The 14,378-nt window shown below is 45.7% G+C and overlaps 1 protein-coding gene and 1 long non-coding RNA gene across 2 annotated transcripts in view; one reads left to right on the plus strand and one right to left on the minus strand.

The window, feature by feature from the left end:
* Positions 1-726: 726 nt before the first annotated feature.
* On the minus strand, positions 727-3,487 carry LOC111079476. The gene is made up of 3 exons (XM_022374666.2): positions 2,857-3,487; positions 1,439-2,764; positions 727-1,357 (listed from the first exon to the last, which is right to left on the minus strand). The coding sequence occupies exons 1-3, from the start codon at positions 3,471-3,473 to the stop codon at positions 886-888; spliced, it is 2,415 nt and encodes an 804-aa protein (XP_022230358.2). The 5' UTR covers positions 3,474-3,487; the 3' UTR covers positions 727-885.
* Positions 3,488-8,570: 5,083 nt separating this feature from the next.
* LOC111079478 overlaps positions 8,571-14,378 on the plus strand; it is a 69,257-nt gene continuing 63,449 nt past the window's right edge. The window contains exons 1-2 of the long non-coding RNA XR_005967549.1: positions 8,571-8,653; positions 9,195-9,320. This is a non-coding gene — a long non-coding RNA (uncharacterized LOC111079478). The remainder of the gene's footprint in view (positions 8,654-9,194; positions 9,321-14,378) is intronic.

Below are 14,378 nucleotides of genomic sequence, written 5' to 3' on the forward strand. Positions count from 1 at the left end.
AATGGCTTTTCCATTTAATTAATAAAATTGGTTTTCAAGTAATTATTAAATTAAACATAAAATTAAAATCACAATTTTATAGACTTGATGTGTGTGTGTGTGTATGTGTGGGTGTATGTTTGTTGGATTTGCTGTGTGTGTGTGTGTGTGTGTTTATATTTTTGCTGTGTGTTCTGTCAGCATTTCCATACGATTTTTCCGTGGATGGAACTTCTTTCAATCTTTCCTTTTAGGGACTTCCTTCAATCATTCATTTAATCGTATTCGATTCCATTTAGAATATTCTTGTTGAATATTTCCTTGGAATTTCGTTTTTCAAAGCATACTCGTCATACTCGTTCTTGGGGGGCATAGCAGGGAAAGGCACAATTCAATGTTAATTAAAAATTGCTGCTGCAAGCTATTTAAATTGGTGAAAGCTGCCACAGAGAGACAGGGAGAGAGAGAGAGAGATAGAGAAATGCATAAGTAAAGAGAAAAATATTAGATTTTCTCAGTTTTAATATTTGTTTAGTTCAAGTCTCCAAGTTTTTGCACGAATTTAATAAGGAAAAAAAAAACAATCAAAACGCAGCACGATTTGCATTGCCACGCCTGCCCAGCAGCCTCCCCGTTTTTTGCACCCACCTGCAGGAACACACACAGCGTTCCAAATGTTTGTAGTTTTGCATCTTTTTATTGTTGGATTGGATTGTAGTTTTGTAGATCTGTTTTTCTTTTTATATTTTTATTTATGCTGTGTTGCTTGTAGTTGGGGGTCGATGGCAGCTAGAAACGAGTTGGCAACGAATCATCATCATTAACATCATCTTCTGCTACTCTACTTCCTCATCATCATCATCATCATCATCATCTTTAGCTACTTCTACATTGACATCCTCTCCTCTAAAGATACAACGTCGCCTGCTGCCTTTGATCGAAATGATGTATATAGAGCTTCTTCTTGGACTTCTCTTTGGATGGCCGCAAGTCCCACACCAGATTCGACAGGCTTCTGGGCCGTGACAAGCGTCGCGTCTTCTTCTCCGGCAGCTTGTTCGAGTCCCCCGATGTCCGGCCGCCGCTGCGCGACGAGTCCAACGTACCCTCGCGCGGATTGTGATGATTATTGCTGCTGGAGCTGCGGCTGTGCGGCATCGGCATCGGCATCCCCATTGCCGTGGCCGGTGCCCCTGACGAGAGATAGCCGTGCGCATTAAGAATGCTGCCACACTTGAGCACCACTTCGGGTGGTGTGCCTGGCGATGCGTTGGACGCCGGTACTGCCGCTGCCTTGCCATGGGCTGAGATCGTCGGCGGCGTCATGGGTGTATTATTGTTGTCCGGCGTCAACTGCAGGCTACTGAGGCTCTTGTACCTACGGAGAGGAATGGATGGATGGATGGATGGATGGATGTCTCCCTCTGGGATATCTGATATGATAAAAGCGCATCCTTACCTGATGTGAAACAGCGGCGATTGCGGCTCCAGCGACTCCTTGGCTGGCAAATGATTCTGCGGCGTCAGCACCTTGCCGTGATGGGGATGAGGATGGGGATGCGCGTGTGGATGGGAGCTATGCGAGTGGTTGTGCAAGGATCCATGATGATGGGCAGCGGCCACTGCAGCAGCAGCCGCATTGGCCACAGCATTCGCCGTATTTCCATTGGGGGTCGTCGCCTGTTGTTGCATCTGCAACTGCTGTTGCTGCTGCTGCTGCTGCGAATGGTTGTGACTGTGACTGTGACTATGGCTGTGACTGTGGCTGTGACTGTGGGTGGTGGCGGTGCCGGTGCCGGTGCCCGTGGAGTTGCCGTTGCTGCTGCTGCCGGCACTATGGGCATTGGCATTCTTGATGTAAAGCTTTGGTAGTGTGGGACGTTGACGCTTCTCCGCCGGCTTCTTGCCGGGTATCGTCTCAATGGGCGGTGGCACCGGCTTGATGTCCTCCTGTATATGGCTGTGGTGATAATGATTCACCATGTGATGGCCATGGCCATGCTGATGCGGATGCGGATGCTGGTGCTGGTGCGGATGGGGATGCTGATGCTGATGGCCGCCACCGTTGCTGCTGCTGTGCTTGTTCGACTCCAGGCTGCTGTAGTTGTTGTTGGCGGAGGAGGAAGCCGCTTGCTGACTCGACTGCTGATGGGGTATGGGGGCACGGATGAGGCTGCAGTAGTTGCCGCTGCCGCTGTCCGTGTGGTGCGACTTCAGTGTGGGCGACTCGCAGATGGGCTCGAACCGTGCCAGGCCCTTGGAGAGGGGTGTCAGGCCACGCACATAGTCGTAAATGTGATCGATCTCGTTGTACTCCTCGGCTATCTCGCTGTTCAACGCCTGCTGGTGCTGCTTGGACCAGGAGTCGCAGCTGGCGCTCTTGCGCAGCACATAGCCGCTCTCCGCCAGTCCGCTGGCCATGCCCGCGGCCGAGGGCAGCATCACCACGGGCAGCCGGTTGCCGCTGCCATTCCGACTGTGGAACTTGGAGTCCTTCTTCTCCTTCTCGCTCAGCTTGAGATCGACGATCTGCAGGCGATCGCGCGCATCCGCCAGCAGGCGTTGCGCCTTCTCCAGGAAGCGCGTGTACTCGATAAAGTGCTCCAGCTGCTCCATGTTCTTGACCCGCTGCAGCTTGATCTTGGCGTTCAGGGGCACTGGCACCAGATCGGTGTCCTTCTGCAGGGGCAGGGCAAAGATCCGATCGATTTCCACGCATCCCAGCAGCCGCAGTTCCGGCACAAACGGTTGCTTCAGTCCCTTGGGGGCACTGCCATGGACGAGTCTGTGTGTTGGGTGGGGGGGTCAAGGATTATTATTGCATGTATGTAGATTATCCTGCAAAGAAGGAGAAACCAATAGAGATCTGCGACTCACCTCACAATGACTGGCATCCGCTTGAGGAGCAGATTCTTGACGGTGTGCACACCGCTGATGCTGTCCTCGCGCGCTATGGCCGAGAACTTGGCTTTGGTATCGAGTGGCAGATTGATGATCTCGTCCTTGATGTTGCGGCACTGCAGGTACTTGCCATTGTCGTTCATCGTGGTCAGCAGCTCGCCCGCGTGTATGGTGCGGTTCATCTGCTGGCAGCGGAACGTCTCCCGCACAAGGACGCGGGCATTGCGGCGGCGCGACAGCTCCAGGACCGAGTCAATGCAGCGCGTGGAGCGCCCATCCTCGCTGAGCAGCTCAAAGTAGCCGCCATAGGTCTCCGGTATGAGCACCTTGGCGCCCACATTGGTGGGCTTGCGACCCTCCTTGATCTTGATGGGCTGCGCGAGGATCTGGTACTTTTTGCCGGCGCTCAGGAACAGGGCCGTGCTCTGCAGCGAGGGGGCCGAGAGCGTGGGCACGCCGAGGGCCTGGTGCTGGCCCTTGAGGATCTTGGCCACCGCCGGCAGGGGCTGTTTGGAGAAGTCGCGCAAGTAGACGGGCGTGGCATCGCCGAATCGGGAGGCGGCCAATATGATTTGGCCATCGGTGGCGGCCATGTCGCGGTTGAAGAACGAGAGCAGTTTGCTGCGCGCCAGTTGCACATTAAATGAGAGTAAATTTCATTGGACTGGCTGACGTAGCTGCTCTCCACCCACGGCTCCCTCCTCGCTTTCGCTTCCGATGCCGCTCGCTTTGCTCTCGTCCTCGTTCTCGTCCTCCTCTTCCTCCAACTCCAACTGGCGGGCGTTGGCGTTGGCGTTGATCTGATCCTCGAGAGCGCGCCGCTTGGCCAGCTCCTGTTGGCGCTGTCTCAACAATTGGGCCCCTCGGCTGCAGCAGGCGTGTGCGATGTCTTCGTCGGTGGGCGTGGACGTGGTCGGTGGCGCCCCCGTTGGATGCGGATACTGATTCTGGTTGTGGTGGTTCTGGTTCGTCAGCAGTCGCGTGGATGTCTGCAGAGCGTAGTTGAGATACTGCATTCGGTTCGATTTACTCTCCACCCGCTGGCCACAGTGTGCGAATTTTTCTTCAAGCTGCTGCTGTTCCAAGCTCTCTAGCTGCTTCGGTGTCGTGTCTTCCTTTTGTGAGCCTTTGCCTTGCTTTAGTAGTGTCCTTTGCTTGTGTCCTTAGTTCTGCAATGGAAGAATTTAAAGAGGAAGTTCATAAAAAATAACAAAACCAGCGGAAATTGCACCCTGGCTGCTGCTGATGCTGCATTAGTTGAATGAAATGTTGGTTACAAATTTCCACTTTTGGCTCAAACTTAAAATATTTTCCACGTCTCCTGCTGATCAGCTAGAATCCGCAATAAGTTCTCACACTCGCACACACACACACAGCGGACACACACACAGCGGACACAGGGTGTTATTTATGAGGTCCATAAAGTAAAGAGACGTCGACCAAGACGACGAAGAAGATGGCAAAGTGCACAAAATGAAAACGCAAGCAGCAAAATGCATACATACATATAGAATAGACAAGACGACTGCGACAATGCCCCAAACATCCCATTAACAACATTATAGAGGGGTAGGCGGTGGAGGGATAGGAAAAGAGCAGGGGGGAAGCCAGAGCCGGACAAGGCAGGAGTCGATATGGCCATGGGCCAAAAGAGACCGCAGACCGTAGACCGTAGACCGTAGACCGACCAACAAATGGCAAGACATTAAAAGTACTTAAAGGATATTTGCATATTTTATGGCCAAACATAAATGTGGCTGATTACAAGAGTCCCCAAGACGTGGGGACAGACAACTGCTGTGCTATGCCATGGCTAGAAGCAGCATTATGTGTGTGCGCGGGCGGCAGGCAGGCAGGCTGAATCGATGTTGTGCCATTTGCATATGGCATACAGGTGGAGGCTATGGAGGGATGGCATTATAGGGATATGGCCAGATTCACTCCAGCAAATTAGTTGGCAATTAGCAAAGTGGCCGCATCTGCTGGCCAATTGACTTTGGCTTTCGGTCTGGGCAGAGCATCCATCTTCTAATTGCTTTTCCATTTGTACTGAACGTGTGCGTTGTGCGTCTGTGCTGCCGTCTATAGCCAGTAGCAGTGGCAGTGGCAGCGGCAGCGGCAGTGGCACCACTAACCCGAGTACGATGGTAACATTGGGAGCAGTTACAGCATCAGCATCAGCATCAGGCAACAGCCTTAGTGCCCATAAACCGACGTCTGCTCATAAAGCATTTAACGAGCCCTAGGGGCTGGTTTCCCTCCCCAGTACAACTTCCCGAAACTACCCAAAAACCAGATGCATCTGGACTTAATATTGGGTCATATAACCTGCAAAATTTTAGTTTGTCCGACAAAAGTTATTAAATCTTTTTTAGCCCTTGGCGTACAGCCCAGCACCGGGCCATTAACAAGCAACGCGAAAATTTCCTTAAAGCAGAAAATTTAATTGATTTTTTTTTTAACTGCTCTGGAATTGAATGGGGTCTTGCGATTATGGCATACAACTCTGGGCTTGCTTTGCCCCAAGCCTAATCTAACCTCAAATGTTTGCTACACATTTCGGTTGCTCGTTTCCTTTTTTTTTTTTTTAATTTTTTATTTCTGTTTAGTGGATCTGCTTTCCAATTAATTGCCAGACAAAGGCTGAGACGCCAACACGGTCGGCAATTAATTTTCACCATGGAAAGTACCTTTTCCTGGACAGCAAAGCACACACAGAGAGAGTGAGTGAGAGCGGGTGAGAGAGAGAGGGAGAGCAGCGTCTCAGACTTGGCAATTCTCACGCTCAACGTGGCCAAAAGCCTTTTGTAACTTATGTGGAAACGTGACATTTTCTCGGCTACTGGACAAAAATTGATGCCGCAGAGTGGCTGCAGAGCAGGAGAGGATTGGGTATTGGTCCAGTCCGCCAGAGTGTATTATAGGAGCAACAGCAACAGCCACCAACCGAACGACCGACTTGTTTCCTGGCTTGTACGTGTCTGGATTTTTTCCTGCTCTTTTCTGTTTTATTGTTGCCTGCTACCGTTGTATCTGCTGTTCTTTTTTCCTTTACTCTCTTTTTTTTTTGCTTGTCTTTGTTTTTGTAACTTTTGATGTCACACAATGACACAGTTTCACGTGCGGAGTGCTCGTAATTTGTATTTGGCCTCGTCTCGCATTTACGTTGATCTCATCGAAAATGTCTTAATTAATTTGTGCGCCGAGGCGCCCCAACGGGAAAGTGGCACAACAGAGCAGCAGCTGCCACCAGCAACAGCCACCGCCGACCTGAAGATCCCCAAGCTGAAAGAAACAAAAAAAAGGAGGAAATACAGGCGGCAGAGGAAGAAACCCACTTAATTTATGACTGGCACGACACATACTCGAAAGATGACTTCGCATGAAGCCCCACAAAAGGCTTACAATTTTTTCCTGTCGCTTTTTTTTTTTTGCTTTGCGGAATCCTTTTCAACATCCTGCCTGCCTGTCTGCCACAGTTTGATGGCCCCGACTGTTGTCTGCTGCCTGTTGCACTGCCTGACACCAAACCCCTGGAGGAACTACGGTCGCCCCAAGGCGAAGCACTTGAGCAAATGAAGCCCCCAAAGAGTCAATATGTGCAAGCGAGTGCTGCAGTTTGGGGCAACGTAGGGCAGAGTTATGCTTATGAAAGATATGCATTTATGTACATGCATACATATGTAACCCAAGACGCAGCCCGAGCACATAATGAGATACGCAACAGCTTCAAAAAATAAAACCAATAGCAACAACTGCAAAAAAAGGAAACGAAACGGAAAGCAGGAGCAAAGAAAAGACTAATCGACTAGTCGATGCGCTGTAACTAAAAGCATATCGATGTATTTAAATTATTCACATCGATCATTTGGGCTCTACATTAAGGAGTGTAATGTTTAGCATTCTCTGCTAAGTGTTCTTTATTTTCGTTTCGATGCATCGATAGAATATCGCTATTACTTTTGGGCTAATTTCTGGGATCAAAAAAGGTCACACTATTGCTTTGTGCGCGCTTTTAACAACCGTTGCTCCGTTCCGTGTGTGTGAAAGTGAAAACTGTTTGTTTAATTGTGTCTAGAACCACCAACCAAATAGCATAGCATTTCCTGGTGCTACCCTAGGGCCACAGACTGCAGGCAAAATAAAAGGAGTCGAAGGCAAGTGCGATAAAAGCAACGTCAAAAGGATTAGAGCTGTGCAGCTGTAAATCCACGTATGTACGTGTTGTGTGTGTGTGTGTGTGTCGAGTGCAAACAGAACATGTCTGCACATAGGTGGGTGGCGTGACATGGCTTGGCGTTGCCTTTGGCTTTTGTTTGTCTCGAACAAAAGCCAGAACTAGCAAAAGGGGGAATAAAGGTACAGAGGGTGCCAGGAGTGGCAAAGGAAGTAGAAGTAGAAAAGGAAAAGTGTAAGGAGCACGACCTGCTTGTAAGCCAAAAGAGCTCATAAAAGGAAACACCCATACATGCATGTTGGCACCGTGTGTGGGTTCGTGGGTGCATGTGTGTGTGTGTGTGTGTATGGCACATTAATCACACTAAAGAGTTTTACAAAATGCAACCCAACTCCGCTGCCGACTGCACTGCCAGAGTGGGAGAACCCAAAGATGTTGCCGTTGCAGTTGCAGCTCTGTAGCTGTAGCTTTTGCTGTTGTCACCACTTTAAGCTGCGGCTTAAAAAATCGTATACCGTCTCGGGAAAGCCGCTTAGTTGGCGACGGCTAAGAATCCGCGTCGCGTCCTACGTCAACCGCAACACTTGACGCCGCTGCCAGCGTGCCCCTCTCCCAACACCACCCAGTGGGTTTTTGATGGAAGGTAAAGCATGCCCAGAGTGCGCTCTGAAGATATATACATATGTAGGTGCCTAGTTTAATCGAGTTGCGGCTGCAATCAAAATAGGGAATCTCGCAAATACCTCACCGTATACGAATGCACCTTGCTACCTGCTACGCTCTCCAATTATACTCCCCCTACAACTATTCACTCTCTCTCTCCACACTACACCCTCTCCTTTCTCGACGCTCTTTGATATTCCTCTTACATAAATGCACTACTCCTGCCATGGCGACGCTTTTTATGCTTCTCTTTCTTCGTTTTTCTTTATTTGATTTCATTTCCTTTTTGTCAAGCATTTTTCTTTGGTGCAGAAGGAGCACCTTCTTCAGCCACAGCCTCCAGTACTCCTTCCACTCTCTTAGTTCTTTACTCTTCTCACTCCTACTCACGCTCTCAGTTGCCTTATTATGTCGTTTCAAGCACTTTTGATTACTTTTTATCCGCTTTGGCCGCGGGTTTCATAGCTTACAGCTTTGTGGCTTATATTATCCCCTATACCCCTATCAACGTCCCCCCTGCCCCAACCCGCCTCTCGACGTGACTAATGACGTGGTGGACGCTGGACAGCGCTTAAGTTTGTTTAGTCTCCATCTCCAGACCGCATTGGGACCCCTTCATTCCCCCCTTTATCCAGCGTCGTGATGTAAATAAATGAAATAATATTCTCTTGCTGGTTGTCCCGCCATGAAAAATTAACGCCGACTGTCCAATTCTTGGATTCTTTTTGTTTCGCTTTTATCTCCCCTCTATTTTTTCTTTTTTTTTTTTTGCACGCTTTTGGTTTTTGTTTTGGCGGACAATTGCGATTTTTGCTTTCATTTGTCAAGTGTTGAAATCGTTAGTGTTGCTTCGGTTGATGGATGAGGAGGACGAATGGAATATATCAAAGATTTTTTATCCATACCAGACAGACCTACGATCCTTTGAAATTGGTAATAGAAAAATCCAGTAAATTATCCCATTGAGAGTATTACCAGCTACGGTCTCGCCTCAAGGCAGGCAGGAATATTTTTCCTCGCGAGAATGGTTTTTAGCTTTATCACAATTCTGGGGGAATATAAAAGTGTACAAGGTGTGTGTGTGTGTGTGTATATGTGTGTTGGCCAATGAGTAGTGGGGAAAAGTCTCTGACTCTGTGGCTTTGGTGCTTGACACAGTTGGTATTTGAAATGCATTAATCACCAACATCCCATAAAAATCCTAGTGCTTTAACTGGACGAAAAACAAGATAAATAGCCCATAAATAGATTTTTCCCCAGACGTAGATGTGGATCGAATGACGGAATGATGGGGGAAATAAAAATGAAGTGAATGATATACGGGCGGGTATGTATTTATGTGTTTGTTTGTTTGTGTGCGTGCTGTATGTGGAATTCACTTAAGGAATTGCCATTTAACCAAAAATACTCGAATGATTAACCAAATAAAAAACCCCTTGCCCTTCCCCGTTCCCCGTTCCCATTCCCATTACAGGTGATGATCGTAGTGCCCTCGATAAGGTATATCCAATGCAAAACAATGCGTATTCCATGGTCAATCATTCCCATTCATAGCCGTTAAATTGAAACTCTGGGAGAATACTCATAAGATGCGAAACTGGTATGTAAATGTGGCACTGCCACCTGATTAATATGTGTACAGTGGTGAGTCTCACATGCTATACATATGTAGCTGCAATCTTACATAAGATCTGTTATCAAAGTGAATCAAAATAATGATTAAATTTTATTGGATATAAGATCATGGTTGATATTCCACACAAAGATATCCACCGTTGAAATTCAAACTTCTACAAGTCCTATACATTCATATGAATTATCTATATCTATGTGTGTGTATATATTTGATTCCATGCCAAAAATTGAATGAACAATCGCTGGAGACGCGCCCAATTCCCCAATCCATAATCATCGACAGAAGTAGCGGCAGCTGGCAAACTGGCAGCGGGGGCTGGCAATTAAAATGCAAAGCCACAAAACCTCTCAAAGGGTACAACAAAAAATGATTATTATCGTTGTTGTTGTTGCTGTAGTAGTGCCAGTGCCAGTGCCTCGCATGACGTTGATGGGGAGCTCTGCCTTTGCGGATGATATGTTGTTTTTTTTTTTATTGAAATGTCGACATGCTTACTAATCAACAAAATGAAACGAAACGAAACGAAAAGAAACGGTCAAAGAGTGGGGAAATATGTAATCAAGAAGTATGAGTAGAACTTGTCATACATTTCATTTTTTTTTGGGGTTCTTTTTCCTTTGATTAATCATGCGCTGAATGCACAAACGACAGAGCAGAGGGATATGAGGAGTACCAGGTAACATGTAGCGTATATACAGCGTGTATGTATGTATGTATGTGGCATGCCCCATACACAGGAAATTGAAACCGAAATGCAGCGACATTTGGCTTCAAACTTATTTGGTTCGAAAGAACCGCTTACCCCATATAAAACTCCCTCCTGTTGTGTGTGTGTGTTTGTGTGTGCATCGTCAAAGAACCGTTGGCTTTGGCCTTTTTATGTCCCCCTCCACACTCTACACGAGTTCTCGGGTTCGTTCTTTAAAAAGTTCATTGAGCATTCAATCGTTGACTTCTCTAATTTATGCCTTACGAGTGTTTATTGTTTGCATATTCTTTTGCTGGCGATTCTTTTCGTGCCGCCGACACTTTTCTTCTTCCAGGGGTCGTCTGTTTCTTTGTCTTTTATGGCTCTCTGTATATGCAATGAAAGTTTTCGTTTCGTTGGTTATTGTAAAAGGGAAATCCCTTTTTTGGTTGGGGGTGAGCCACAGACCATACACCATAGACCATAGACCAGAGCCCCGTTTTGGCATTTGTTGCAGCTTTTCTAGGGCTGGGCCGCCGCCTGTTGTTTTTGTTGTTGTTGTTGTTGTTGACTCTAACACTGACACTGGGACTGGGACTTGGGCTTGGCCCTCCATACATCCATCCATCTATCCAGTGCGAGGATGGGCTCTCTATTGACCCAGAAAATGAGATACAATAAGAAAATGTTGCGCCCGCCTTTCTGTTTTGTTTTGTTTTTTAAGTGAAATTTTGAAAAACGCCATCAGCTGAAATGTCTCTTAACGATATGATGATGATTTCCATGCGTTGGCGTTAGCTTTGGCTTTGGCTTTGAGTGATGTGGGAATTGCATCTGCATTAAGTTGTCAGCCCTGAGTGGACGTTGGTGGGGAGCCCTGCCCTCATTTAATAAAACCGATAATGAATGGCCCTAAAAATGTATTCTATAGAGGGGAAACCTTTATGGCAGAGATTTTTGTTTTTTGTGGGAAAGTATTAGTTCTATGGAGCTTTGAGATTTTAGAGTGGGTTTTCTAACTGTTGGGAGGTAATATGATTTAGGTTAACGGCTTTTTGTAGAGTTCTATCGATTTGTTCTGCGGATCTTGAGAACTGAATGACTGAATGTTTTGCATATATATTTCTTTTTTAAATATAAATAACGTTTCAAAATTCTGTAAATAATTCTATATCTATAAATACATGTCCATTTCCCACATCTCGAATCTTTCCGTCGAAATATTTTGAGTCATTTTCCAGTTGTCCAAATCGAATCAATGGCCCTTCAAGACACATTTGACCCAATTTTCCTGCAACCAAATCGATTACATCAGTGCCCCACATCATCAAAAACGATTCACCGGATCTGTAAACCCTGCGACACCCAAAACAAAATTAATCTCTCTCTCTCTCTGCAGCCAAAAAAACAAAAACAGAAAAACACTTTATTAATATCCAACCCATATTTAACCCAATTTCCAGAGCATGACGCTAATTGTATTTTAAATATTATTGGCCCCTACATGGCTTACCTCTGGGACAGTATGTACACTGTTCCACAAAATCGAAATCAACGAAATTTGCCGTTAAATTTGACACTCATCAAATGTACACTTTTGTTGTAGATTTATCAATTAGCACACACACACACACACACACAAGCACAAACAATATTGAAGAGTGGGAATTATTAGCTGAAGCCAAGAAAGAATATAAGAAACTCTCTTTTGGACACACTATTTTTTTTTGTATTTTCTTCTTTCACCGCGCTTTCGTTGTAGAAGTAAGTATTTCGTAATATTTGTTGGAAATTTTGGTTTGTTTTGCTTCACGGAATTCTTTTACTTTCACACTGTGACGAAACGTTTGTTAATTTGCATAAAAAAACGAAACGAATTTCTGTTCAGAAGAGAAAGAGTATATCGCTCTCGCGTTGTGTGGGCAGACGACGCGCACGCGCACAAAAAATCTCTTTTTACTGTTGTTGCCTTGGCCTTTGAGCAGCACTCTGGTAACCCTGTCCCGAACACGCTAAAGAAACCGAACCGGTCGGAGCGACGTGCTCCAAGCTAATGAAAACGCCAAGTTCTGACTCTGAGCCGAGAACCCGAGCTTCAAGCCGCAAAGCCTCTGCTTCTGCTTCTGCCGGTGCCGCTGCCTCAGTCTCAGTTGGCTTCGCTGTTACGTGCGCGCTGCCGACTGACTCGTTTAACAGAGCTGAACTCTGTTGAAGAGCCCAGGCAAATGTTGTTCGGTGAGAAGAAGAGATTCTACCGATCCCAGAGAGATCCCATAGACAGATATTCCCCTCCCGGTTAAACAGTTGTTTAATAGTTTTCTTTGAATTTTGACCATTTTTTTTGTTGTTTAATGTTTCTTCTGGCTGCTGCTTCTCGTTTGATTTGTTTGCTGAGAAATGCGACTCTTTCGCTGGTTCCCTGGCATCCCCCTCCTACCCTCTATCTCTATTTTTGGTGTGGATTTTGTTTGTTAGCAGGTATTTAAATTTCATTAACATTTGTGCCTGGCTGCCCCTTCTCCTCCTCCTCCTCCTCCTTTTAGCAGTGGAAGAAGAAAGGTCTCTTCTTTCTGTGTGTCACCTTTATTTGACTCGGGAATTGTAATATCATATTCTCTTTCGTTTTCTGAGCTCTTCCTTTGTGGTGCGTGTGAATTTTTTATGGTTCATTAAAATTAAAAGCAGAGTTTTGCCTTTGACTTTGTTTTTTTTTCTCTCTCCGTTTATTTATAGCCGCCGATTGGCATTTTGAGAGGCAGATTCGTATGACTGTGGGAGACTTTGGTCGAATCTTAGTTGAGGCAATGAACCCTCTCCCCCAGATGTAAACAATTCCAATGAGTTATAGGCCGGGAGTCTTTAGCTGTCCCATGAAAATGATATCAGGAATTGTAGCTACTAATATTTATCCATTGGGTGGCATGTTATACAATTTTTTAGAATGAAATCCCTTATCTTTTTCTTCCACTGCTGGCACTTACTTTTGCATATCAATTTTTGTTCAGTGTAGAAGAGTTTTCTGCCAGAAAAAGAATATATGCAAGAGGGCTATGCAGAGAGAGAGAGAGAGAAACTGTCACAGGCATGATTTACGATAACATAACTCTAGAATATTCAATCACAGAGCACACACACCACACCACAGCACACCACAGTCCTCCCCATGCCACGCTGGAGATCCCGAACAGAAACCTTTTTCAAAATGCCGCAAGGCCAGAGCCATCAAAAGACTCGTAAAAAAAAGGCAAACCATGAAATATGAGCACAAATTATGAACAGACATCACGTCAAAGGATTAACAAGACCACAAAGATCTTTCTTTCTTTGGTATATTTTTTTTCTTTGTTTTTTGTATGTATTTATATTGCTGGGATTTCAAGGAAGTCAAGTTGGTGTCAGAGCCCGGGTCCGGCTTCGGCTTCGGACCATAAAAACAACCACATGATAAAAATCTAACAAAGTTGGGCTTACGCTTTGGCTGGGCGCGTTAAATGGTCAACACCCAGAAATGTTGGCAAAAGGGCCCTTTGAAGTGCCCCTCTTTTAAATGCAGATGATGTGCGTTGATTAAATATTGCTTTTTAATTTCTTTTATGCGCCGTTTTTTATTTTTTTTTATTTTAAATGCATAGCAAATGCATGGGAGTGTGAGCGAAATGCATAGGAAAAGATTTGATTTCATGTTTGGGGATGCAGAGCACGTATCGCTTGATAATAAAAAAAAAGAAGAAAAAACATTAAAAAAATTGAAAAAGAAAAAAAGGAAGAGGGTGGCTTTCGGTTGAGAGACCACCAACTAAAGAAATACCCTGCAGATCCATTGGGAATCTTAGGCAGAAGGATTATCCTGATCTAAAGACAAACTTTTGCAGAATTAGTAAGTAGTTTTTTTACACCCATTTATATTGTTTAGGGTGTTCCAATATACCCTTTTGCACTATAGAGTATGGAGAACAATTTGCCAAAGCGCGAACCAAGAAACATGAAGAAGCAGACGGCAAGTGTGCTGCGGTCAAAAGGCGTGGCCCTCACACAGAGTGAAGGAGAATGGAAAGGTTGAATCAAATCACTCGTTCTTGGCACTCTCTTATCAAATTAAAGTTTGTTGCCTCAGTCTTTCGTATTTCGTCTTTCCTCTTGTGTTCTTATCAATTTTGTGGAAATCATTGGACTGTTTGTAACGGTTAAGGGGAGGACAAGGGGGATTTATCAGGAAACGGTTGTTGTCGGCAGATTTGCATAACACACACACACACACACACACACACAACAGCAAGCAAATAAATCTCCAAGCATTTTGCGTCTTTGTGCGTGCGCCCACACAGTGCAGATGA

The sequence above is a fragment of the Drosophila obscura genome, unplaced genomic scaffold (genome assembly GCF_018151105.1).
Source record: "Drosophila obscura isolate BZ-5 IFL unplaced genomic scaffold, ASM1815110v1 contig_17, whole genome shotgun sequence".
NCBI classification, from domain to species: Eukaryota; Metazoa; Arthropoda; class Insecta; order Diptera; family Drosophilidae; genus Drosophila; species Drosophila obscura.